Consider the following 26,694-nt stretch of genomic DNA (forward strand, 5'->3'; position numbering starts at 1 on the left):
GTTTCATCTATTTCACCTATATGTAGCCATACCAATATCATTAGGGCTCTACCTAAGAACAGCTGTCTGCCCACACATTGTAAATGGCAGGATGAGAGCCATCATTTCCAACTAACTTTTGGATAGATCACTTAAGTTTTGGATGGTTTGTAAGCAGAAAAAAAATATTTAAATGTATACAGTAATAAAAAATGCCCATTTTTATGCAGACCCACCCTTTCCAGAAATTGCATAAACTTTGGGGCACGATAATCTACCTTTTAATTGTGTGCGCATGCTCTACCCACAGTTATCTAAAATTTATGAGTAAATGTCATAATTTGGTCAATTTTCAGGAACCCCCCCCCCCCCCCCCCAGCAAAGCAGTTGTTTTAATTATAAGTGCACCAACAGTAATTGCCCTCCTTAGGGCTAAGCAGGTCTTTCATTAAAGCAACACTATAACATGTCAAATAATCCATATCCAAAAAGCTCTCTCAACTGGCAACAAAATATTCAAAGTAGATTTTTGTATCAAGTTTGTAAAGTGCACAAAATATTAACTGAAATATTAATAAAAGGGGGAAAAAAGGCTTCCAATGCCATCACCAAAACTCCTAACTTGTTAAAATTAAATGAAACTTTTTGGCTCTAATATCTTGACAGAAAGCAGCAACATATTCAGAAAAATTACACCATCTTAATATACTGTACCTTAGCAGCATAAAAAACCCTACAATTAAATGCAATTGCAGGCTTAGTAAGCATAAACCTGACAAGTATTACAAATGTAATTTTTTTAAAAAAGAATGGATTTCAACTGAATCCTAGAGGTAACATCTGTAATTCTGTTTACATTATATTCTGGTAGTAAACCAACTATAATCAATCACTTTTTTCCTCCAAATTGCACAAAGTAATGAAAAACTTAAGTCAGCGATATGGCAGTTGAAGGAGCCATATTTTATAAACAAACACCACATATATTCAAATAATCCCAGAAAATAACCATCATGTCTATTAGCTGCAGTATTACACGGCTGACCGGTGCTCCCCACACACATAGACGGCACTAGGCCGAATGCGTCTCCTTGTATGACCAGGTAGCTGTGGCAAAAACTTGAAGTACTTGGGCACTAAGTCTAAGCATGCATCGTGGAATTTCTTAATCCTCCAGTAGTAAATCAGCGGATTCAGTGCAGACTTGAGGTAGCAGAGCCAAAGGAGCCAAGTGCTTATCTCAAAAAAGTTGTGCTTGTGGTAAAAGTGGCCATTGAATGTTGCAATAAGGCTGTAGGTGGTGAATGGTGCCCAACAGATTATGAAGACAATGAACAAGATCAATATGGTTGTGAAGGCACGAGTTTTAAAGCTCATATCAATGTTCATTTGAAAAGGTCTCTGAAGACTCATGAGACCAAGTTTGCTGGCCTGGCTGAGGCATATGCTGTCAGGATGGCTATGGATACGAACTGCATTGTGGCGTACAGTGTTGAGTATGCCCATAAAAGAGTACAGCATCACCATGAATGGAATAAAGAAAGAAATAAGCAATATTATAACCACATAAGCCTGGTAGCCAGGGCTTGTGGAATAGCCAAAAACACACTGAGGGGCTCTAGAGGGTATCTGCAGATTAGGGGTCCCAACAGATAGTGGAAAAGCCACAATAAAGGATGTAGCCCATGATATAACTATAAGAAATTTAGCACGGTAAGGGTTCAGTTTATCTTGCCTCTGGACAATAATGAGGAATCTATCAATGCTAATAATGAGTAGGATGGCTACCCCTTCTATAACAAACAGCCAGAAAAACATAGCAGAGACTCTACAGAAGATATCCCCAAAAATCCACCGAGTAGTAATGATGGTTATCAGAGCAAAAGGCATGTTCAGCACTGCAAGCAACATATCTGCAAAAGCCAGGCTTGCTAAGAGAATGTTAATTGCAGATCGCATGGCAGCCTTCTGGTAGACCATGAGGCAGACGACAAAGTTTCCTAAAAAAGAAACCAATAGTATAAATATCATAGCAGCAGAAAGAATGATCTGGAGTGGCAGACTCAAGCGCTTGAAAACTTCTTGTGATGGCAGGATAGCTGTAGTGTTCACTAGGAAAGTACTTAACTCAGGGGTGACCATGGCACCTGGACTGTATTTCAATGGCTGTGTTGTGCCACTACGAATCTGAAATTGGGGAGTAGTAAAATTCGTATAGACATTTTCATAGACAATAAAAGTAGCATTTGATGTCCCAGAATGGGCAGATGTCAACAATACAGAGAAAACCATTGCTTCAGGATGAATGTATGCAGAGCCAAAAGTCTTCAAGGCATTTCAACCTGTAAGGGCAGTATCATGTTCCTTGGCCATTGACCAAATTGGGATCAGATACCCATTAACAGCAGAGCTCCAACTTCCATGTCTGGAAAACAAAACAAAAAATAAAGAAGAAAAGTCACAGAAGAGAACTTAAGATACATTACTAAGTTGTGTGCTGATAAAGAATACTCTCAAGTTCTGACTAAAAGTCTCTTTTCTGCTTCTTGGCTAATATTTGATGTCAGTGTAAAAGTACAACCTCATCATAACAAACCCCTTTTTTAACAATTCAAACAGGAGGAGCCATTTTGTCATTACTGTGATGCCGCAAATTAACTAACTTCATTATAACAAACAACCTCTTTTAATAAATGTTCCTCCTTGTCACACAGGGGGTGGTTTAATCATGAGGTTACCGTTTCTTTGTTTTTTTGTTTTTAGCCTAGCTAAAGCATATTAAAAAGTTGAAGACCCCTATAGTTTTCAAGGTGTCTGACAGCATTTTACCTTCTTTCAAAAGCTCCAGCTCCTGCAGTTATGATCTTGTGCAAGAACCTCAATTTTCATTTGAATAAAAATTAATTTCTAGCCGTCATGTTCGCAGGGAAAAAAACAGAACTTGAAAACATAAAACCTAAAAGCTCAAATATATAAAGGCACAGGAGAATGCAAAACATTATCAGTGTTATAGTCTCATGGTTTTTAAACCACTATCATGTTTTTAATGATTAAGTGCTGAAGATTGTTGTTACAATATTTCCAAGTGACTTGAATTGAAACCAGATGCACTCTTTAAAAATTTCCCCAGCTTTCTGAGGAAATTATATGCAGAGGTCATCTAATTCTGTGTTCTGACCTCAACAATAGAGAGCATCAAACATCTCATATAAGATGATGCATGAAACCCTGCTATGGTGTTAAGAATCGTACATGACATCTCTCCTGAATTTATGTTAGTTAGTTATTGCCTTATACCTAGAAATACATGGCATCGGACCCTTGTAAAATGCTTCTGGATCCAATATAACATACCCATTGCCCATAACAATTCTAATGAGCTCTTGTATTATTGGTATTATGTTGAGTATTTCTTTTTTTAAAATTTTAAGTATATTACCTTTCTGTTTTATTAAAACATCCCAATATTATGATATTAATTCTCTGAAACACCTGTATTTTTAACCCCTACCACCAATTTGGGGTTATTAACTTGAACATTTTGATGTATTTTGGCATCCATGTGAGATGCAGATGAATGGCATTTCATGTCTGAATGAGGATGGATTACCATGCCCAGCGACAGAAGCGTCTGCTTCAGATCTATTTTGGGATCAGGATGCACTGAGGAAGTGAAAGTAGTAGATTATCTTATCTGCCTTAAAACATACACCATGAGGCCAGTGTATGGTCAAGAACTCCTTTTCTGGGACTCAAAGCTCATGGCCTCTAGACTGGATACCTTTCCAGGACTAGACTTAATCATAAAAAAAAAGAGACTGCTTCTCCCAGTGTTCCAAACTCAAGTCTGCTCTGAATCCTACCTAGGACCTCTATGCTGCAGAGCCACAAACCATCCAGTAGGCACAAAGGCATCAGGGCAAGCAGCTTGGCCTTATGTATTCCCTTCCTTGTCCTGCAGCTGGCTGCTGATCCCCTTTGCCGTACTCCTTGCCTTGCTCTTTCTCTTTCTCTCTCCCTTCCCTCCCCCTCTGACATTGGCATTCACCTTCTCTCCTGCTCCTCCCCCACATAGAGAGGGGAGCAATGGTCTGTGGTGTGGCTGAGTAGAAAGCACCCAGCTGGTCACTCTAAAAGGTTGAGCTCCACTTCAGTAGAACATTCTCATCTTAAAGATTTCTTCCTCCATTTCAGATGTCCCAGGCCAGGAATGTCCTCCTCTCTAAAAATGGCGCTAATGTCAGATAATGCAAGACAAGACAATTGTTACCCTTTGTGTCTTAGAGAGACAATAAATAGACTAGTACCTCTTCCTGACCTGGTCAATTACAGTGCTTGTACACCCTGCCTCTGCTGCAGAAATCCATTCCTAGAAATGTAGAAATGTAACAATCTATTGATTTAATAATGCAATGTTTTATGTCATACTACTTGAAGAGAGAGGATTAATCATTAATCCTCTGGGGCCTTTGTATTTCAGATTCTGGCTTTTAGCTTAGTGAGAGCAGACTAAGCCAGTCTAGGCTACGTATACTAATATTCCTGTAAAAATGACAGACTGACTTAGTTACTTCATTCTTGATTTTTATTTTATGTTAGCACCTCTGCAGGAAGAACTGATGTTAATAACAAGCTAAGGCACAAACCGCAGACCCATGATGACAGCATGCCTCAGAGCTTGCTGAAATAAAATTCCCATTTAGGAATTGAAAGTAAACACTTTTGCAGAAGACTCTCTGTAACCAACTGCACAAAGGAATTAGTTCCAGTATATGCAGGAAAGATGAAAAAGGATTTTGCATGCATGGGCCTCAAAATCCTTCTTAGCATGTGCTAATTGGAATGTGCAACCTCACACTTAGATGCCCAGAAACTATGGGGTGACAGATATTTCATAAAATCCTAAGGAGAAAAATCACTATTAGGTGTTCTTATTTCGAAATAAGGAATTCTGTTTTAAATATATCTTTATATATAAAATAAACGTGGGGAGGCGAGGGGAGGGGAGGAGTAAAGGCTAGAATGTTTATTTTGCATACATTCTACCAACTCTGAAAGCCCACGCTCCCTGTTTTTTTCTGCATATTCAGAGAGGATAATATTAATTGGTAGAATTAATTATAACATTTAATCCCTTTGAAAATGTCATGATCTCCTCAACCCTTTCCGTTGCAGAGGACAGTCTCTCCAGCTGAGCTCAAAATAAGCTTTTTTATGGTAGTTCCCATATAGCGATCTAGCAGTTCAAAATGATAAAGATACCAGATCCATAGATAGGAATAAATCATGTAAGCATGCAGATAGGCTACAGATGATTTTTCAGGCCACTGAGGAAAAGCAGGAAACAAAGAAGAGTTGAGCTTCTCACGTTTGGATCTGATCACAAAAAACTGACTGGTCTCTGTTCCCAGAATTCTTTAATCCAATGACTGTTTAAATACAGAATACCCAGACAGTTGCTGGACTAAGGACCAGAACCTAGGACTCCCATTTTCAAGCTGAATATACTACTCACTAGGCTATAGAATGATGCTTCGTTTTGTGCTCACTCCCTTGTCCCATAAACTTTCGTTCTTCTTGGCCCTGTGGTACAACTTCTGTAGGCTAGGGCGAAAGTGCCCCCATCCAACAAAGTATACAGTCTCATGGCTAGGGGACTCTCCTAGGGAATGAGGGTTTGTTTGTGAACCCCTCTGGCTAAGGAAGGTCCAAAGTCTCAGGTCTCCACCACTCTAAGCATTACTACTTAATATAAAAATGTGCGTGTTGCAAAAAGTGAGACTTGCTTAGTTCTTTTAGAAAACAGGAGAGGACTGTGGGCTCTGAATCCCAAGTTGATAAAGATAGCTACACCAGACACCCAAGTTCCTGAGGAAGATGGAGGTTTAGAGACATCCTTAGACTAGGCATTTCTATTGGCTGGCTCCCCAGTCATCAGGTGGGTGTTTTGGATTACCCATCTAAGATGTCTTACACCATGTGCTCTGCATAGAGCAGGTTAGGCAACCTATGGCCCAAGGGCCAGATCCAGCGCACAAAGGGATTGGGTCCAGTCTGCATTTTACTAAAGGAATGCCAATCCACAGCCGTTTGATCCAGTCCAGGTTTTGCTAATAGTGCAATAATACAAACAGCTCCCCACACTGGCATGGAGGGCTGCTCTCCCTCTCAGCAGCTTCTGCTCAGCATCCCTAGAGTGGCTGGCAGGGAATGGCAGCCCATGGCACTGCACTAGCTGGGTTGAAAGCTTGCAGCTTCCAAGGTTGCTAACCCTGGTAGAAAGAACTGAGGCACTTCTGCATTCTGCTCTGGGACTAGGCACCAGTAGTAGCACCAAATGTTGTAGACTCTCAAGCTCATCAAATCTATTCCTTTGCTCTGATTACAAGTAAAGAAAGTAGTTAAGTCTACCATATCTAACTCCATTAATTTCTTTTCACAAAGCCTGAGTTATCAGGATTTTTTTTAAATAGGGGCCACACTGCATCAAAAATGTGTTCAGCCTGTTCTAACCTCCAACTACCAAATACATAATAATCACTCACTCCATGCCTCCTCCCCCCTTTCACCCTCCCTGCCAAAAATGTGAATCAAAAGGGGCTAAAAAGGTGTTCAGAACAGTTTTGTTTCAATCTGAAGTTGCTAGCAGGTAAGGAGAAATACTACAATTTCAGACTAGAACAGGGTCAATGGAGAACAGTAATTATGTTGCACTTAAAAAAACCCATATATTAATAATAATTCAAGTAGGCAAGTTATTTCCTAGCCAAAGTAGATAAATATGATGCTGATACATTTTTGTCATGATAAACCCACTTTTGGAATATGTACTCCTATTTTTTTCACATGCAAAAAAGCAACCATTCAAATTACTTTCTATATTGAAAAGGAAAAAAAAAAAAATTGGGTATTTACACTTCCTCTCAAACAGCTCTCTCCTTCAAAAGCAACTTTTTTTCCTATAGAACATAATAGACCCAATTGTTTTGATGCAGTATAAACTTACAGCTAAATATCACACAAATTTCATGCACCAAATATAATTATTGCTAAATTTCTGATGTCTATATTTAGCAGCTTTGGAAGATAATATTTCCATTAGAATTCAGAAACCATGACCAACCAGAAGGAAAGACAAAGATTATGTCTCAGGCAGAAAGCCAACAAAACCAGGACCTCCCACACAGTCAAATGGGGGAGGGCTTTTTCATTTTTCTTATAGATGCAGAATTAGAGATACCATATGTTTTATGCAAAGCTAGTGTATATTTGGCTGCTACTTCAGTGAGTCATTGCATTTAACTACTGTATTAATTTTCCCCTATCCAATTTTACCAAGATCCCTGCACCAGGTTTTAGCCATCCAACTGTCATTTTCTTCAAAAGCTAAAAGATGACAGGTGTCTTGAACACAGAAAAAAATAAAGACCTTTAAGACTTATTAAAGTCCTTTAATAAATAAGACCTTTAATGAAGACCTTTAAGAGTTCAAAATTGTGAAGCACTGGGATATTTTAAAGTTATTGTGAACATCTTATTTTAATTTACTTTTGGATTTATTAAAGATGATCTATAAACATTTGGCTGAACAGTTACTAAGTACATACTGGCTTACATAAATAATTGAAGTAACAAAAACATTTTGTGCAAATAAAGTATTCAACCAACAAGTAAGACTACAAGCCAGTAGGCCTCCCTGGGTGGGTAACACCAGAAGTTGGTGCTTAAGGGTACCCACTGGCATTGCTCTTGGCTATGACAAGAGTGTCTGCCTTTTCCTTTTACTTGTGTGTTAAGGGTTCTCTGGTATTTGTGTTGTGTTTGTTGAGGTAAGGGGGAAGCAGTTAGTTGTGCTCTGTGCAGAGGAGAGGTGACAACCACAGCTCCTCTGTAAAAGAGGGGGTGAGGGCTTAGAGAGGACATTAAGGGAGGATGGGTGATGTCCCCTGGGGTTGGGGTGGGGTGGTGCGAACAAGTGGGTAGGGGTTTGGGGAAGGGTTTCTTGTAACATGATGTGAGTGGCAGTTGGGGGGCACGGTTGGGACTGGTGGAAAGGTTTGCTTCCACAGGAACTGGACAAGGCAGCAGTGGTTGAGGGGAGGGGAAAGAAGTTGGAATTCTTGGGTTCTGGGATAGGATAGCTGGTTGTATCTGTGTCGGTCTAAGGACATAGGCAGACAGGGTTCTTTGGGTAGATGTGATATCTTTTATAGGACCAACTGTATAGTGAAAAAATTGTTCTTTGCAAGTTTTAGAGCACAAACACCCTTTTTCAGGCAGAGAGAGAGAGAGGCTGAAGAAGGGTACTTGTGCCCGAAAGCTTGCAAAGAACAATTTTTCCAACAATTCAATTGGTCTAATAAAATATATCACACCTACCCGAAAAATCCTTGTCTGCCTGGGTTTTGGGATGTTATTTGAAGAATCTTGTCTGTGGGTCATTTGCTCATTGTAAGCTGCTCTGAGTTTTTTAGACAGGGTAGGAAATAAACCTAATTAATAAATAAAATGGCAAAATATTACAAAACATTACACACAATATGCTCTTTCTTCAACTACACCCTTATATGTGGGAACCCGACAGTCTTCTCCTATATAAAAGGGAAAGGGTTTTCTTTGGTGCCTTAGGCAGTACAGGGAATGAAATGCAGTCTGATCCAACAAAAGAAAGGAGTGAGGCAAAAGGAATGAGCAGGGACAATTCACACGCTCACCTAAATGACTCTCCCCAGGGAGCTGCATCATTTCCATCTGTAAATAATCACCTAGACTGTGTACATAAGATCACCAGCAAAGTTATTCATTGAAAGCACCACTTTAAAATGAGAGATTTTCCTTTCTTCTTCTTTAAAAGTATATTTTGTTGCAGTTAAGTGAAAAATACAAAAGCAATAGCCATCTTTTGACGTAGCAATCAGTGGTATTAATGAAATTAAGGAGCTTGCTTTTTTACTTTAATTCAGTTGGTAATTAGCTGCCCAAATTTCATGGAAGCAATTATTTCTCTTATAAATCATGAATAGAGACAAGGTGTAAACAAAAATAGTATTTACTTCACTGTTGGGAAAAGGCATATTCTAGTTAAGTCTTCAGAATCTGGGAAAAAGCAAAGGGAGGTCTGAGTTTATTCCCAGTACCGCCTCAATTCTCCCATTAGTATTCACCTGCTCCTCAAAGATGTTACAAGGACTAGTACTTGAAATACTCACACTGATGAAATGGAAGGTTCTATAGAAGTGCAAAGGTTTGGTTTTTTTTAATATCTGGGCTGTCAGTGCTACACTATATGATTTCCATTCCTGTGGAAGCTCCATTTACAATATTGTTCTCAGAGTTCCATTACATTAATATTATGCATATAAATTAAATCTTTAAGTGCCATGAACATACACCCTTTCCTGGCAGAAATCCCAAACTCACCTATCCAGGCAGGGTCCCATGAACAGAATTAGGAATAGCCTGAAAAAGTCATCTTGTGGTACTCTGAGGTTGCATGATGTGATGATCAGCAAAGGGTGCCCTTTCCAAGCAGCCTGTTAACAAATAAATACATAAATCAATAACACATCCAAATAGACGATAGAGCGAGGGGAGAAAGCACATGGCTAACTAAACACCGCTGCCTGAATCCAAGTTGAGAGTTTGTTGTAACCGCTCTTAAAAGTTATAAGGGTGGAGATTTCACAGCCATCCTGAGTAGCCCGGTCCAATGTTTAACTCCCCTCATAATCAGAAAGTTCTTCCTAATATCTAATCTAAATTTCCCCTGCTCCAATTTGAGAGCATTGCTTCAAGCCCTACTCCCTATAGCCACAGTCTCCATCCTCTCTATAACTGCCCTTCAGATATTTGGATACTGTTTTCAAATCCCCCCTCAGTCTTCTCTTCAAACTAAATAATTCCAGTCTTCAGTCTGCCCTCATTAGTCACGTGTCCTAGACCTATTATCATTTTTATTGCTCTCCTCTATACTCTTGCTAATTTGTCCACATCTCTCTCAAAGTGCAAGGCCCAAAACTGGACACAGTACTCCACATAAGCCCTCACCAATGCTGAATAGAGTGGAGGGATCACTTCCCTTGACCTGCAAATGGCACTCTTGTTAATATAACCCAGTAGCTTTGGGCTTTTTTTTTTTTTTCTTCCCCCGCAACAAGAACACCCTGGTAGTTCATATTCAGCTTATGGTGTACTGCAGTAAGGGGGCAATCTTTTTGGGAAGTATGCCACAAATTAGCTCCACACTATCTTCACGTGCCACTCTAATCCCCTTACCCTGCTCAATCAGATGCTGCTTTCTGCTCCCCAACCTATCTGCCACTATGCTGCCTTTTCTTTCCCCAGTCTGTCACCAGCCACACCCAGAGGCTGCCCTGCTCATGCTGCCTGTGGCATGTCACAGGCTGGCTACACCTGGTCTACCATGACCTCCAGGTTATTTTTTGTAGTACTGCAGTCTAGCCAGACATTCCCTAGGATGGAATAATTGCATGCACAAATACAGACTAAGTGCAAGACCACATATGTGAAATAGGGTAGCACTTAGAGCACTTGCCCAGGAGTACTCCCAAGCAAGCAGTGCTACGAGTGTTAAGCTCTAAAGTTTTGTCCTCTCTCATCCTCTGGCCACGGGAATCTTTTTTTTTTTTTGGCTTAATAGCAAAGCTTCAACAGGAGGAGTAGAGAGTTACCACATCCAGAACATTTTACAGAATGGTTGTTAAAGCACCTTTCTGCATGGTGGTGACACTGATGCCTGACACCTCAGAGGAAGGGATTGGACCCACATCTTCTACTTCCTTTAACCACATTACCACTATACGCAAATAGTGGCAGCACTTGCACCACTATTAAAAAAGCATGAGTTCTGCTATGGTCTTTGAAAGAGAGGGCACTGGTGCTGACCTCAAGAGGTTTGCCAGCTTTGGATCCTCACTGATCAGAGATACCCGAAACCCCCCGGGGCAGTATTTAAAATGGGACTCTGCTGTCAGTGTTTCCAACTGGCTACCCCTAAGCTGCTTCAGGCTGAGCCTGCTATCGTCACACAATTCCCTGCTAAGCATGCCAAACTTCTGGCTCCCATCCTGAGGCAGCTATCTCTGTATGAACCACACATGGATTTTAGGAGTCTCACGCACAGTCTCAGTTATACTTGATTGTTCAGGTACCTCAGAGCTGCAACACCTGATTTAACTGCATTTAATGCAAAGAGATTTTTTGGCATGTTCTAATTTTAAAGAGCATAATCCAAAACCTTCTGAGAACAATGGAAAGAAACAACTAAACACACAGCCTGCCATGGCAATTCACAGGAAAGGGTAAATGACATTTCCATATATCAATAGGATTTATTGTTGGGAGTAAGTCAGAGGCATGGGAACTGGGCATAGAAAACTGGGGTTGGAAGGAACCTCAGGAGGCCATCTAGTCCAACCATCTGCTCAAAGCAGGACCACCCCCAACTAGATCATTCCAGACAGGGCTTTGTTGAGCTAGCCCTTAATCTCCAAGGATGGAGATTCCACCATCTCTCTAGGTAACCTGTTCTAGTGCTTCACTACTCTCCTACGGGGAAAGTTTCTTTCCTAACATTGAACCTAAACTTCCCTTGTTACAACTTAAGACCACTCCTTCTTGTTCTATCATCTACCACCACTGAAAATAGTCTAGGTACATCCTCTTTGGAACCCCCTTCAGGTATTTAATAGCTGTTTAATTTTTTGTACTCAATTATAGATGAGTAATATAGCTACATTAATGTATGTATATTGTAAATGGCAATCATATTGATTTGGAAGGACTTCTTAGAGGTGACTTTGCTGGACTTTTTGAAGGGCTCTTGCTTGGAGTCTTCTCAGGAGTCTTGGTTGCAGGTTTTTCTGGAGTCTTGTATGCTTTCTTAAAGAAAGTGTCCAAGAAAGTTTGTTCAGATGTTTTTCAAGGAGATGGGCAACGCAGCAAACTCGTTCACTGGCACGGCGTCGGATCAACTGTTGTAAAGTCGAAACTGACATCAGAAAGTTGAAACAGGGTGTCAATTTATAAATGTTGTAAGTGCCATTCTTTGTAACTTGAAACGTCTTAAGTCAAAGACTGCCTGTAATTACTTCCCTTGATCTTCTGGCAAAGCTCACACTAATATAGCTTAGCATGCTGTTAGCCTTCTTGGCAACAAGGGTGTACTGTTGAGTCATATCCATCTTATTGTCCACTGTAACCCACAGGTCCTTTTATGCAGAGCTGCTGCTTAGCCAGTTGGTCCTAAGCCTGTACTGGTGCATGGGATTCTTCTGTCCTAAGTACAGGAATTTGTACTTGTCCTTTTTGAACCACATGAGATTTTTTTTTGGTCCAATCCTCTAATGTGTCTACTCTGAATCCTAGCCCTAGTCTCCAGCATATCTACTATTCCCCCCAGCTTGGTGTCAAATGTGAATTTGCTTAGGGTGCACTCCATCCCAGCTTCCACGTTGTTAATGAAGATACTGAACAAAAACAGCTCTAGGACCAACTCGTTGGGCACGCCAATTAATACCAGTTGCCAGCTAGACATGGAGTCATTGATCGCTACCCTTTGAGCCCAACTATCCAACCAGTTTCAATCCACCTTACAGTCCATTCATCCAACGCATACTTCCTTAGCTTGCTTACAAGGATGCTGTTGGAGACCATATCAAAAACCTTGCTAAACATAACTGAAAACTGACAGGAAAAAGCATGGAAACTACAGATATACTCATGCCCATTTCATATCTTGCTATGCTGTACTTACCACCACAGACCAATAATCAATGAAATATTGACCCACTTCAGTAACTAACCACAGAGATTTGGGGAAAATGGAACTGATATGACTGTGAGGCCTGACTGTGATTGGTGAATTCAGAACATTGATTGCAATTAAGTGTGTTAAGGCAGGGGTTTCCAACCTTTTTTGGCTGGTGTACCCTCAGTGGTTGGTCAAGAAGCAGGAAGTCCCCGGCAGATCGATGAGTGGGGGGAGGGGTCCCCTGGCAGCTGATCAAGGAGCCGGGGGGAGGGGGCAAGGGGTGTCCCGTGCACAGCAGCAAAACCAGAAGTGGCAGAGGCAAAACGGTAAGTGCCCTCGCTTCTCCACACCGCTGCCACATACCCTGAGGCCTTCTCACGTATCCCTGGTGGACAACCCCTGTGTTAAGGGACCAGAGACTGGTTTGGAGCCCTCTGGCGTTGTCGGAGGGTTCAAGGCTCTCAAGTGTATACTATCATGGTGTTAGTGTTTTCTACCAGTTACCTGTTCTTGGAGGATTTCACCAGTGTCACTGTTCACCTCTTGTTACCCTGATCCTAAGTGTATATACCTTAATGTTACTTTTTATTTACCTGTGTCTGTCCCCCTCCCCTTAGCTCATTGGTTTTGACCCTAATCCTCAGCAACCCCTACATAAAAGTTTGAACTTCCCTTGCCAGCTCCTTGTGCCAGTTCCTGGGATTGCAGGGTTTGATACAGTTCAGCTATTTAAATAATCTCTAGCAAATCCCAGAGATGATGGTTATTTATAAATATTATTTTTATGTACAAAATCAAGCCACAAGAAAAACTTTGTGAAAAAGACAAGTGAATTGCTTTGGAATATATATACACACACACGTCTCCACAGCTTGTAAAAGGCTAGGAAAGGTTTGACACATTTCACAAGAACTCCTTCACAGTTTTTAGAACAAGTGGCCAGAAGTCATTAATAATACAAGTTATTTTGCTAACAGAATAAAATTGAAAAACTTGCTTATTACAATGAACAGGTAAAAGGGAAACATAAACACAAAAGAGAGACAAAATGCAGAAATAAGATTATTATAAGCTTTGGCTACAAAATCTGTATCCTGTTTAATAAGTATCAAACTCTTGATCTTTCCTTTCAGTCTCACTAAAGTGTCAACTGTCACAACCCAAAGTTGTGATTTTTTGTTTGTGTGTGCTTCGGCACTGCTCAATTATTTTTCCCGCTAAATTGCAGCTTCTTTGCACGGTGGAGTTTTCTGCTGCAGAAGAGAACCCCGGTGCAGCGGAGAATTTCCCGCCAATTTGAAGCTTTCTTTGCATGGTGCATTTCTTTTGCATCTAAAGCAAAATGCACGGTGCAAGGAGTTCCCGCCATTTGTATGAGAATTCGTGCCACATTATTGGCCGATTCTAATATATGCACACGTGACGGCTAGCGATTGGCTTGCTAGCCGTATAAAGAGCTTGGGTGGTTTCCGCCCAAGTTGGAGAGAGAGAAATTGGAGTTCGAGAGGGAGAGCGTGAAGATCTCTAAGCGCTGCGGATCCTTACGGACCCAACGCATTTCTTAAAAGGCAACAGGGGCCTGACCAGCCTCTGGCCTCTCCCTGTCGCCGATAGATTCCTAGACGTATCCCTTCCTGTACGAGAAACTACCGAACCCACGGAGCTTCAACAACTCCGGGGGAAAAGAACGAACTTGTCGTAGTCCTCTAACGAGGATTTAAGCGGAGCTGTACCTGGAAAACTGTCCAGCCTACACCACGACCATCTTTGGTGTAAGTAAACAATCTTTAAATCAACCACTACGCGTCCGTGACTAATTCTAGCTCGCCCCCGGTCTTCTCCGACCCCACGTGCCCGGGCTGCTGGCCACGGCCCGCGTGCACAAAAGGGCCCGGATTGCTCCCGGCCCGCACATCAACTAGGTGAACAGGTTTGTTAGCAGGCACAAGAGTCTGCCAGGAGCTGGGAAGGACTAAATACAAATTTTAAGTGTCAGAGCTTCCCATGAGGCAAGCATATTTTCCAAAATAACTTTTATTCCTTCTCACACCTTTTGTGCTAGAAGATACTGTGTGTGAGACTGGTAGTATGTTTAGTCAATTAAAAAAAATCTAGAACATCATTGCGATTTAGGAATAATTTAAACCTGAAAAAACCCCATACCAGCCAAGCAGGTAGATAAAAGAAGTTTAAGAAGAAATGAAAATTAATCTGTACCATTTTACAATTGATCCATAAAATGAATGCAGTTAAGAAGCTGGTTTGGGGGGTGCTGGGGAGCTGACTGTTGTTATTGTTCCTATGACTTCCAGTAAGTACTATCCATTATATATATAAAGAAACTCTTTCAAACTATGAGATTCTATTGCTATGGATTAAAAAACAGTCTACGTCTTTGTATATGCAATAATACTATGCTGGGTGGATCTCTGTATCTGCATATATCAGTGGACTCTGTGCTGCACGATGAGCTGCTCACATACAGCAGCTTGCAGGAACATGGCCTAAATTCAGCCACTGAGTATTAGTGATGACAACCAAGGAAGTTATAAGAAGAATACCCAAATCATTTCACTCTGAAGGCAAAATCCAAAGGTCATTTCACTACCAGTGTGAACTGCACCGTCAGTAATATTTTCAGTTACTACTGATCAAGGATAAAGTTTGCACAACGGTAGATCTAGCGTTTTGAAAAGGGGTGGTGTGGCAGATGCAGCTGTACCTCAGGGGGTAGCTGTCAAACCATTCCCCCACCCACCCCCACCCACTCCTGGCACCCCTTCCCCATGATTCACGCTGTGGCTGCCTCAAGATGGAGCTGCTCAGGCTGCAGTTGGAAACCCTTTGCCCAGGTGCCCAAAACTTGCATCCTCCAATCCACTCTGCCTCCCATTACCTCCTGTGGTTGCTCTTCCTTTCCTCCCATCAGCCTGATCTCCAACCCAGCCATTGTGTACCATGGGACAGGGCAGGGCAGTTCAGCAAAAGGCAGGGACCACAAAATAGGGACCTCTGGCTGGAGTGGGCAATAGTGCCCTGGAACTCTGTCCTGTCCCCAGGTCAGCCAGGGACTGACAGGTGGATCCCTACTTTCTGACCAAGTCCCCTGCATGGCTCCTTCAAGTGTCCCCTGCTGGCCCAGAGGCTTCAATCATGCCTCCTCCCCACCCTTCTCCTCCCCCTCCCTGAAGTTGTCAGCCCACTTCCTGCCCCCACTCTGTAGGGGACCCAAACATCAACCGCAGGGAGCTGAAGCCACCAACATGTCTTCTGGAGAGCTCAGGTGAAGGGAGGTACGACTATACCACACCTCCCTGGATCTTCCCCAAAGTTTGCATCCAAACATACAACACTTCACCGCCAAACAGGAACTGTCCCTTCGCACATGGCAAACAGTGCCTAGCACATGGGGCACAAAGCATGGATGGTATCTTTACAGACCACTGTAATGAAAACACTACCTTCAATCATTCATCCTACACATCAAACAGAGTGGCTTGACAGTGGCATTTTGAATAGGTAGTGAAAGTTTTCCAGTTCTCAGACTGATTACAAAAGCTGACAGAATATTTTTTTAACAACAATTCTTCTCATAATTGCAAGCTGCAATGGCTGCCCAGTCATGGCAGCAGACAGCAGCTGCTGTCACCAAGATGCCAGGGTGCATACACATCAGCATGCTTGTGGCAGGACTGCATAGCACTCAACTGATAGGAAGATACCAGCTACTGAATGGATGATGGCAGCCACCTGAAGGATCAGGAGTGACTTCACATGCTGGTAGCAAGATAAGTCTTAGTCCACTTGGAAGAGATAGAGAAACTCCGCTGGCAGAGTCTGCCACAGAGGGGCTTCAAGTGTGAACTCACTGTGTAGCATAAGGCTAGGCCAGGGCTGTCAAATTGGCAGCCCAGGAACGGGTTAAACTGCAGCTTCCAGGCTCTCACCTGGTCCCAGCTCCCCCACTTGAACCTAAAGACTTTTCAAACTCCTTTCCAGAATATTATTTTAAAATCTGCGGAACATGGAACATATATACACTAGGGTGCATCTTATGCTTCAGTAATCATGTTTTCTTCTATAAGCTTAGCACTGTTTCATTATACTCAATCAACTCATCTGGGAAATAATGTTAAAATGAGTTTTCAGCTAAGAAGTGTATTTGGTTTTGAGTTTACCGCTAATCTGATTCTAGAAAAATAAATTTGTAGAATTATCATCTTTTTGTATCAATTCAGTCCTTAATATAAACACTATACCAAATTAAACTGCAAGTACTTGGAGCCAAAAAGAATCAAATTGAACTCTCAAACACTGCAACACCAAATATTCAATGTCTACTTATGTTATGGCAAAGCAAAAGTGTTGAACAAGTGAAAAACCACAACGTCCTAAATCAAGGGTAGCCAACCTACAACAAATGGCAGGGGCATCCTGTGTACGGCATGTATCAGATCCGGCAAGGGGACAGGCAGTACAGCAGCAGATAGGGCATGAAGCAGAAAGCAAAGCAGTAAATCAGACAGAGAGAACAGGGAATGAAACAGAAAGCAGAGCAGCAGATCAGGCAGGAACACAGAGCTGGGAACAGAAAGCAGAGGAGCAGATGAGGCAGAGAAAGGGGATCAGAGTAGGTGTGGGGCTAATTTTTGTGACAGCTGCCAGAAAGCTTGGCCCCTGCTGTCCCAAACAATTGAAAACATCAGCTTTTATTCAATTGAAGGGGAAGGAGCTATAAATCTGTTTAAAACTGTCAATTAACCCTTTATTTTTAATTTTAATAACTATTTAGAGAAAGGAACCTCTCTTAAAGATTCTATCTGCTTACATATTAAATTTAAAGGTTAGACTTAACAACACCCAAAGACTCCCAAAAAACAGTCTTGAAAACTAAGCAGAGGTGACAGTAGGGATCTGATATTTCTAAAACTAAAAAAAGAAACAAATGCAATTTTAAATAGCTTTAAAATTTAAAAAGCTATTTAAAATTGCTTGAAGTCACCTTTAAGAATAATTTCAGAATTAAACATGGTGTCAAAGATGCTTTAAAGCTAAGTAAAAATGTGCTTTTCGGCCTCCCTCTACAATTACTACTGGTCTTAATTATCTATTTTTTTCCTCACTTATTTATCTTCTTCTAAAAATTGTTCCTTTGTTTCTGGTCTACACTTTACAATTCTAGCCATAATAGTAGCCTGCCTGTTAAGTATCAATTCTACATTTCTGGAGTTGGTCAACCTTTTTTGAACAGAATAGCCGTTTCTTAAAAACAATGGAGTTTTATTGAAAAAGAACTTCCATCTATTTTCCTAGAACATGCTTATTTCATTAGTGTTTGTTTATAGAAGAAAGTTGAAACATTTCAACCTTATTCCATTTTTCAAAAAAAATAATTATTGTTTTATGCCAAAATCATGTTTTAATATGCTGAAAGTACTTTGACTTTTACTTCTTATTTTGACATATTTTATATAGTAGACACTATATTTAAAACTTTAATTTCAGATTTATTTCCATAAGGTTAATTCAAAGGTTTCAGTGTTCTAAATTGTATTTTTAAATTGTCATTTCACTAGAAATGTCATTCCAGGTCAGAAAACAAATTTCAAACTGCTAGAGTTTTCCATGGAATAGGAAAGAAATAGAATTAGGAGTAGAAAAATCAATTTATTCATGGGATGTTACCTGAAATCCTTCAGTACGTATTTCCTACTCCTAGACTCAGGAGTGGACATAACGAGGCCCATGGGCCACATGAGACCCACCAGGCCATTCTATCCAGCCCACGGAGTCCCTAAAAAGTTTAGGAAATTAATATTTATCTGCCCCTGGCTGCCTGTCATGCGGCCCTCGATGGCTTGCCAAAATTCAGTAAGCGGCCCTCCACCCAAAATAATTGCCCGTGCCTGACCAACCCTCATAATTTTTAAAATTTTCCAATAAATATTTTCAAGTCTCTTCTGCAATCCCAGGTTCCCCACCATTGCAGCTTCAAGCAGCACAATAACTGATATCTAATGAGAGAAAAGGCCCAGTTGTTTCTTCCAAACACATATAACTTGCTAAACCATTTTCTCCCTATTCTTTCCCATCTTTAGTATATTTATCCTCAGAATTAGATTGCCATCTTGGAAACATACATGCATTTAACTTGAAGCACATGCCTCTCATCCCAAAGAAATCAAAACAGGCAGCTCAAATGCTTCAAGTTAAGCACAGATATTTCCAGAATAGAAGGTATTTTGAATTAGGCCTCCCCTAAAAGAAGTTGAGGTTTCCAAAAATCAAAAACCCCAAAAAACCCAACCCTAACTTGACAAGAATATAGATGACAATCTCCACCTTTAGATGGCCTGTTACAACCTGGCCTGGTATCTTTTATAAGTCTTTTGCAAGTGGACCCAACTCAGATTCTTACACATTTCTAAGCCATTCGAGTCTGGGTACAGCCTAGTCCTCGCTGTTTTTAGCTCTGGGTCTGAAAGACAGAGTCATAGGCTCAGATTTCTCATGTTACACCATGCCGTGGGACATAAACTCTATAAATAGTGCCTCCAACCTATGCAGGAGAACCAATGGCAGCTGTTCACACATGTTCCTGCAGAACTCCATCTAATCCAAGGGTGCTCTGGGGCTTCTAGTTTTACTCTTTCAAGCTAAGGCTCTGGCTGGGGCCCGTGAGCTGTGCAACTAGATTGCTCCTGGCTCCCCGCACCCAGGCCAGGCCAGGCCAGGCTGTCATGAAGCCACAACCAGCTGGGAAGGACCCTGCCCCGGAGGCACAGCCTGGGCTGTCCCCTCCATGCCAGCCCTCAGCAGCACCCACAGCCAGCCCAGCTCAGCCCTGGGTGAGCTGGGCAGATTGCAGGGCCAACCCAGACCAGGCCACAGGGGCAGGGCCCTTACCAGCTGGCTGCAGCTCCTCGACAGCCTGGCCCACCACGCACAGAAGCCAGCTGGCCAAGCAGCGGCACATAAGCAATGCCACTGCAGCTGTGGGCAGGTGCCTTGGCAGATGGACTGCTGTGCAGGATGAGTCTATCATGCCCGCAGCTGCCCGGGCTAGCTCAGAGGCGCCAGCAGGCCTGGAGACTAGCAGCCACCCACCATGCGCACTCATGTGCCAGCAGCCACCGCCACACCCCCTGCACAGTGCCTGCTTATCTGTCTCATGTGGCAGCTATAGACAGATGAGCAAGCACTGTGCAGGGGGTATAGCAGCAGCAGCTGCAGGCACATGAGCCCCCATGGCAGGCAGCCAACATGGTCTGGGCCCATTGGCACCTCTGAGCCAACCCAGGCAGCTGTGGGCAGAACGGACTCATCCCGCACAGCCAGCCTAGCTGCCAAGGCATCCACCTACAGCTGCAATGGCATAGTCTCCACACCACTGACCAGCCAACCACCAAGTGCCAGGCTGGGCTGTCATGGAGCTGCAGCCAGCTGGTAAGACCCTGCCCCCACGTCCTGACCCAGGAGGGCTGTGCTGTCTGCCCACCTCAGCTGGGGCTGAGCCACACAAGCTGACGGCGCTGCTGAGTGTGGACATAGAGGGGTCAGGCCAGGCCAGGCCGCAGGGGCAGGGGCAAGGTCAGAGTCATTCCCAGCCGGGCTGCAGATCCATGAGAGCCTGGCCCAGCCTGGGTACAGGGAGCCGGGAACAACTTAGGCACGCAGGTCCCACAGCCCCAACCTGAGCAGCAGCCAGCTGGGAAGGGCCCTGCCCCCATGGCCCAGCCCAGGCCAGCCTCTCTGTACCCCTCAGCCCCAGCCTCAAACAGGCAGGCTCTGGCCACACACCCCACTGCCCAGCTGGGGTCCCCATGAGAGACAGGGGAATTTAATCCCCCTCCCTGCCCACCCTTCACCTGAGGCGCTGCCCTGGCTGCTGTCTGGGCACACCTCCCTCCTCAGGGACAAACCTGGCAATGGCTGCTTCAGCATTCTCCCTCCAGGCACGCTCTGGCTGGGGTCCCTGCAGGCCAGGGTGGGGTTTTAAACTCCACCCCAATCATACTTAGCATCCTGCTTGGAGCCTGGCCAAGCACCCCTGTCCCTGTCCCTTCCCCTGCCCCTCCCCTCCCCCATCAGCTTCCCTCCAGCCTTGCAGCTGCTACCAAAGGGAAGTGAGGGTTCGCTATAGCGCCCCTGCCCCCCAGCTTCTAGCCTGAGCCACTGCAGGCATTTCGGGAATCAAAAGTGAATGTCTATCCACTTGCAAATCGGTTAAATATACGTAGGTTAGACTAACCTGCAAAGACTGAATCAATTCAGGATCAGGTTTTTCGAATGTCTGCACTTAGCCTGGGAGTCCAAGGCTTCTCACTGTTTCAAGGTAGCCAATGTTTCTCCTGTCAGTCCTTCTAAAACCTGGAAACAACCGCTGTCCCTCCCATGAGCAGTTATCCCTCTTAAGCATAAAACTTCTCTCCCTTTATCTGTATGCACCATTGGAAAACTGCATTCCTATCTTTCTCAGTCTTGCTAACCCTACTTGTGTAGAAAATACACTGTTGCGCTGGGGTAGGCATTCAAAGCTAATGGTCCAAAACAGGAGATCTGATGACTTCTCAGAGATAGCCTTCCAACAAGATGTCAAAGTTTCTCCCAAGGCAGGGCAGTTATCTGAAATTCAGTTCAAGAGACTAGCCTTGGGCAACTTTAGACATGTTTTCAGTACACAATACAAAATTGAGCTCAAATTTGATACACATATCCACTGTGACACACCCTATCATTCCACACTTTCTAATCTCCTTAATTTACCCTACCACCCACAAACAGGTTTTCTTTTCGGGCCACATAACTACTGGATTTTAATAACTTTGCCCATTAACCAAAGAGTAGTTTTGAGGGCTATGCATTTTTTCTTAGTTTTTATATTTCTGTTTTATGTTGCAAATTTTTAACCAATGCCCCAAGTGGTGGAGGATGTAATGGGAGCTAAAGTATCTTTAGTAAATAGGCAATAAAATGTAATGACATGTAAAAACAGGAAATTAACATTTCATATCATAATCTATTGTATTTACCTACCTAAATGAGTTAAAAATCCTATCTTCAGACAGTCTGATATTGTAGGGACACTCAGCTGCCACTTCATTTATAGTCTGTTTCCTTAGCAACACTAGGATCCATCTGACTGCAGAAGACTAAATTCTTAAACTATCTCATCTTTACCAGAAATAGGCTAGAAAGACATTTATATTTTAAGGCATGCAGAGTCATCATCATAAATGAGCATGCTAATGAAACCAAGAGTTATTTATGTTCTTTAAAAAGGCACAAATAAATCCTCCTCACACTCTGGCTTGATTGACTGAATGCCTCAAGGGACTGATAATAGCACACAGAGTTTTTTTACATCTAGGCTGCTCCAAATAGAATAGAATAAAAGATATCTCTCTTCCTCCTTCCCTACTGTGATTAGTCAGACTGATAACTGACATGAAGTTTAAAGAAGGAAAAATGCTTGCAGATCATTTTCTAGTGGAGGTTTTCCTTTCTGGAACCCATTTGCATCCTCTTTCTCATATACATCCTAGATTTAAGGGCTTTGGACACATGGCAATGTTCATTTGTTCTCTTGGGCCTGTCAGGTAGGAAGATCTGAAGGATTTGGGGTATGATGATAGTTAGGATAAGCTAACCCAAGTGCAGGATCATCATGCTACTAAGGGGAGTAGGATATGGCCCAAGTCCTTTGTATTAAGGATATTTTTCTTTTCTTAAAAAGATACTTTTATAGGTCCCTAGAGACTGAAGTACATGTAAAGAAATATATCAAGCTCAAGTCAGTAAGGCCTAAACATTTTTATGAACTACTTATTTTACATGGGTTCTAATACGGTAGTCATCACAATAGATCCTGAGAACTATAGTGATAATGAGGATTTCCAGTAGTGCACTCAAAGCCACACAGTTACGGTATATTTTTGGGGTGGAGGTTGAGTTTAATTTCCAATATATATGTTGCTATGCATCTCTGTTAAAAAGGCCAACTTTCATTTGGAGTAGAAAGTGGTCCTCAAGTCTGCAATGGCCTTTAGCTTCTGGAAAGTCTAATGTAATGTTTCAATAGGCCAGAGGAACAATGTCATCTAGCATGACATTTACCCTGGACCTTTAGGTGGCCTTTTAGACATCAGTTGCTCAGGCCACAGTGTGCTCTGAATATAAGGTCCGAATCACTGAACTTCAGTACAAATTTGGTAAGAAACCAGAAGAGAAACTGGAGGAAGGTATGATATGCATGGATTGCTCAGGAGATGCATTTCAGTGTACTAGTTGGTGTTCACTGGCATGTCCAGGAACTGCTGCAGACAGACTAATGATGAAAGCATAAATAACTAATATAGGTCATCCTCTGTAAGGATAGGATGGAATCTCTTTGACAACTAAGTGAGTAAGCAAAAAAAGTGGCAGATGAACTTCCACCCTGACAAGTGCAAAGTAATGTACACAGGGAAAAATAACCTCAGTTATACATGCAGAAGACTGGGCTCTGAACTAGCCATTACAACTCAAGAAATGCAACTTGGAGTCATTGTAGATAAGTCCTCTAAAATGTTGGTTCATTGCACAGTAGCAATCAAAAAAGCCAAAAAATTGTTGGGCATTCACTATGAAAGAAATAGAAAACAAAACGCAAAACATCATTATGACACTGTATAAGCCATGAAGGTATGTGGGTAGAAGGAAGAAAGTGCCTATTTAGGAAGCAGCATGCAGCTGGTCTAATGGAGCCAGATGATTTTCAGCTATGGACCTAATGAGAAGAAAGTCCCATCACAGACCTCATCTAGTCTGTAATGCCATCAATAAAGATACTTAGGCGGAAGATTAGGTCTAATGCCTGAACTGCCGTGTGTGTGGGAGCAGAGATGGACTTGAAACCCTAACAAAGGAGGGGATGAGTTAAATTTTAAATCTGCTGTCTTTTTGAAGTGTGTTAAAATCTCCTAAGATAATTGAAGTAATTTACCACCATCACTAGCAAGGTGATGAGGCCTTATCTGTAGTGGTCTATGCTAGCTTTGATTCACTTTTCTACTATCACACAAATCTGAATGAAGCTACCTTAGATACCTCTGTTGAAATGAATGACAAGACAAATACAGCGCCACCCGACTTCTCATACTGCTGGGGTCTATGATTTACCAAGTGTTCTGAGAAGATCCCAGTCTGTTTATCAGCCTTGTGAAATGAATACATCAGTGATTCTCACATGGCTTCCCATAAAATGCTTTTAAGGGTTTCACAAAGTACATGAATCCTCCCAGAATCTCCCAGTATGACCTGTCCTGCCTTACACCGGGGTCTTGGAGAGCTAGAGACTGTCTCAACCAGCCCAGTCTGATCCAAACAGTTCTAGCAGCACCCCAGCTTCCATGAAGGGAAGAATGAGCTGGTGGAAAACAAGCTGCAGTTGTATGCAAGGAAAGTGCAGGGAGAAGCAGGAGCTGCAGAGTGAGCAGGTGGCAGACACTGAGACCCAGGTCTGGAAGGCCAGGCTGGGAGCAGGATGGAGCTGGTGCTTGGGCTGCATCCTTGCTGGAGCACTGGGCTGCTCCCATAATCTGTTCTCAGCTTCTCCCACTCAGGCCAAGTGTACACCCACTGCCTCCCCTTTCCCAAGCAGTCTCCAGTAGACACTCTACATCTGCCCTGCAGGATAAGGGGACTGTTTGGAATTTTGCAACACATGTCTCCATTTCCAAATTATTTGCCTGCTGCCAAAATGAGACGGACACAGGTGCTTTGTTGACAAGGAAAGGAAGTTTCACTTTCTCACATGTGTGCTGCAAATCTTGGTCCCTAACCCTGTAATCAGACCACTGCACCCATGTAATTATGGGGCTGTGACCGTAAATTTATTTTCTAACCTCTTGTGTTCCCAGAACTTCTCAATTGTAATACTGCCTGCAAAGTGCTGTTTCTGCTTTATTTCCATGTTATTAATTTATTTTTAAATCTCTTAAGAAAAAAAACTTTTAGATCTAAGATAAAGGACTTTCAGAAAATTGTTTTTTATAATGTTTTGAAATGGGGTGCCATTAAATTCAGAAAAAATATGACGGGGTGCCTTGAGTCTGAAACGGTTGAGAACCACCAAAACATAGTAGTCAATCCAGTCCCTGGGTGTTTTTATGGGGACAGGTGTCCCCATAAAAATGGCAGCAAAATCTTCTAGCAGTATATAGAGAAGAATTTGCCTGCCCTATTACAAATAAGGCACATGGCAATCTTTTCCTGCTGTTATAAACACTCTGAACATGTCTTTGTGAGTCAGTATTGAGCGCTGCCAACTCTCTTTCAGATGTCACCAGCCTTCTTATTATAAATGGCATGCTTGGAGCTTCAGCAGCTACTCCAAAAGTTTAGTGCTCATAGAAGCTAAATTAATTTCTCATTCCTAGTGGTGCACTCTTCAAATCAGAGCTAAGTCATATAGGGGAGGCTTAGAGAGGGAAAAAGAGCATACAAGCACTCAAACATGGGCACTACATGCTTCAAGGAGACATTTTAGCTAGTTTGTTTTACACATATATAATAGCTTGAAACAACTTTCTGTGTTTTGAAAGAGTTTACATACATGCACCTAGCAGATATTATATATGCAAATGCAAACTATCCTTCCAACAACCCCCACCTCTGCCAAACAACATAAACAAAAAAAAGTAAATGATTTCTGAAGAAAATTGAAAAAGTAAAGAAGCTAGAGGCAATCCATTTTAAGAGGCTCAGTGAATTAATAGCACCCTGAGAAGCAACTTACAAAGCTCTCCTTTTTTTGAGAAAGCATATGCTCTTCCCCAGCCATACAGAGAAACATTGTAGGATCCTTAAAAATATAGTTTTTTAGCATACACTAATGATGCAGAAAACCTAAAGCCATAAACTCAGTTCTAAAGGCTTTTGATATTCTAATTATAATGGAATTAGAAAAATATTTCTTAATTATTTTGTACAGGAGAAACTGTTTCTTTTACATTTGCTAACTAACCCTGCCTCAAGACTTCAAAGCAATTTAAGCTGGACATCCTAAATTAGTGGACGCTTTTCACTACAATCTCTCTATACCTCAACTTCCCTAGTACACAAAGGAACTAATACTATCCTGACAACTTACGGAGATAAAGTGAAGATATGCTGGTTCACAGGCATCAATTATTCAACAACTACAGTGTCAAATATCATAAAAAGGCCATAGGAGAACTAATAATTCTGTCACTAATTGTTAGGGTTTAAATACCATGCAGAAAATAAGGTACAGAGAAACACACTGAACAGCAAGGCAAAAACAAAAGACAGAAGATCTACTTCCAAAGCCATCATCTAAGCCACTCTGTGCACCTCACAAGGCAGGCATCCTGTGGAAAAAGTAACATACAACTGGGTAATCAGAGACTACACTGAAAGGTATACACAAAAGGAAGTCAAATTAAGGCTGCATAGGCAAAATTAATTCTGGTATCTCCTAAGCTTTTAAGTGTTTGGCTTCTGAACTTTAACATTCTTTTAACAGGTCACACTACTCCTGGCTCTTTACTGGCTTTCTCAGTGATTTTCTATTTTCTCCCCATGCCTCAGCTTCCCCATCTGTAAACCAACATATGAAATCCTCCACAAAGTGCCTTGAGGCTTATTGATTATAAGTGTTATGGAAAAGTCAGGTATTGATGTTATTCCCTAGAGATATTAATAGCTCCTTCTCTTCTATCTGACCCAGGTCAAATAGAATATGTGCATGTATGTTCCAACAAAGGATAATCTGAAAAACACTATAAATAAATATACCCGGCAGCAAGTTGCACATTTACAAAATTCCAGAATGGTACCCTGTGGCCAAAATTTGTTCATAATTTTGAAGGGGAAAGGACTTGTGCATCAAAAAAATCTTCTGAGATTTCTTTAGAGCAGCAGTTCTCAACCTTACTAAG

The 26,694-nt window shown here is 42.0% G+C and overlaps 1 protein-coding gene across 1 annotated transcript in view; it reads right to left on the bottom strand.

Annotated features, from left to right (window-relative positions):
• Positions 1-346: 346 nt before the first annotated feature.
• Positions 347-26,694, bottom strand: part of GPR63 (G protein-coupled receptor 63) — a 29,976-nt gene continuing 3,628 nt past the window's right edge. Inside the window, exons 2-3 of the mRNA XM_006270488.3 lie at positions 9,400-9,512; positions 347-2,404 (exon numbers count right to left, since the gene is read on the bottom strand). Coding sequence (XP_006270550.1) covers positions 1,012-2,271 — 1,260 coding nt within the window. The 5' untranslated portion in view covers positions 2,272-2,404; positions 9,400-9,512 and the 3' untranslated portion in view covers positions 347-1,011. The remainder of the gene's footprint in view (positions 2,405-9,399; positions 9,513-26,694) is intronic.

This window comes from Alligator mississippiensis, chromosome 1 (genome assembly GCF_030867095.1).
Source record: "Alligator mississippiensis isolate rAllMis1 chromosome 1, rAllMis1, whole genome shotgun sequence".
Taxonomy (NCBI): Eukaryota; Metazoa; Chordata; order Crocodylia; family Alligatoridae; genus Alligator; species Alligator mississippiensis.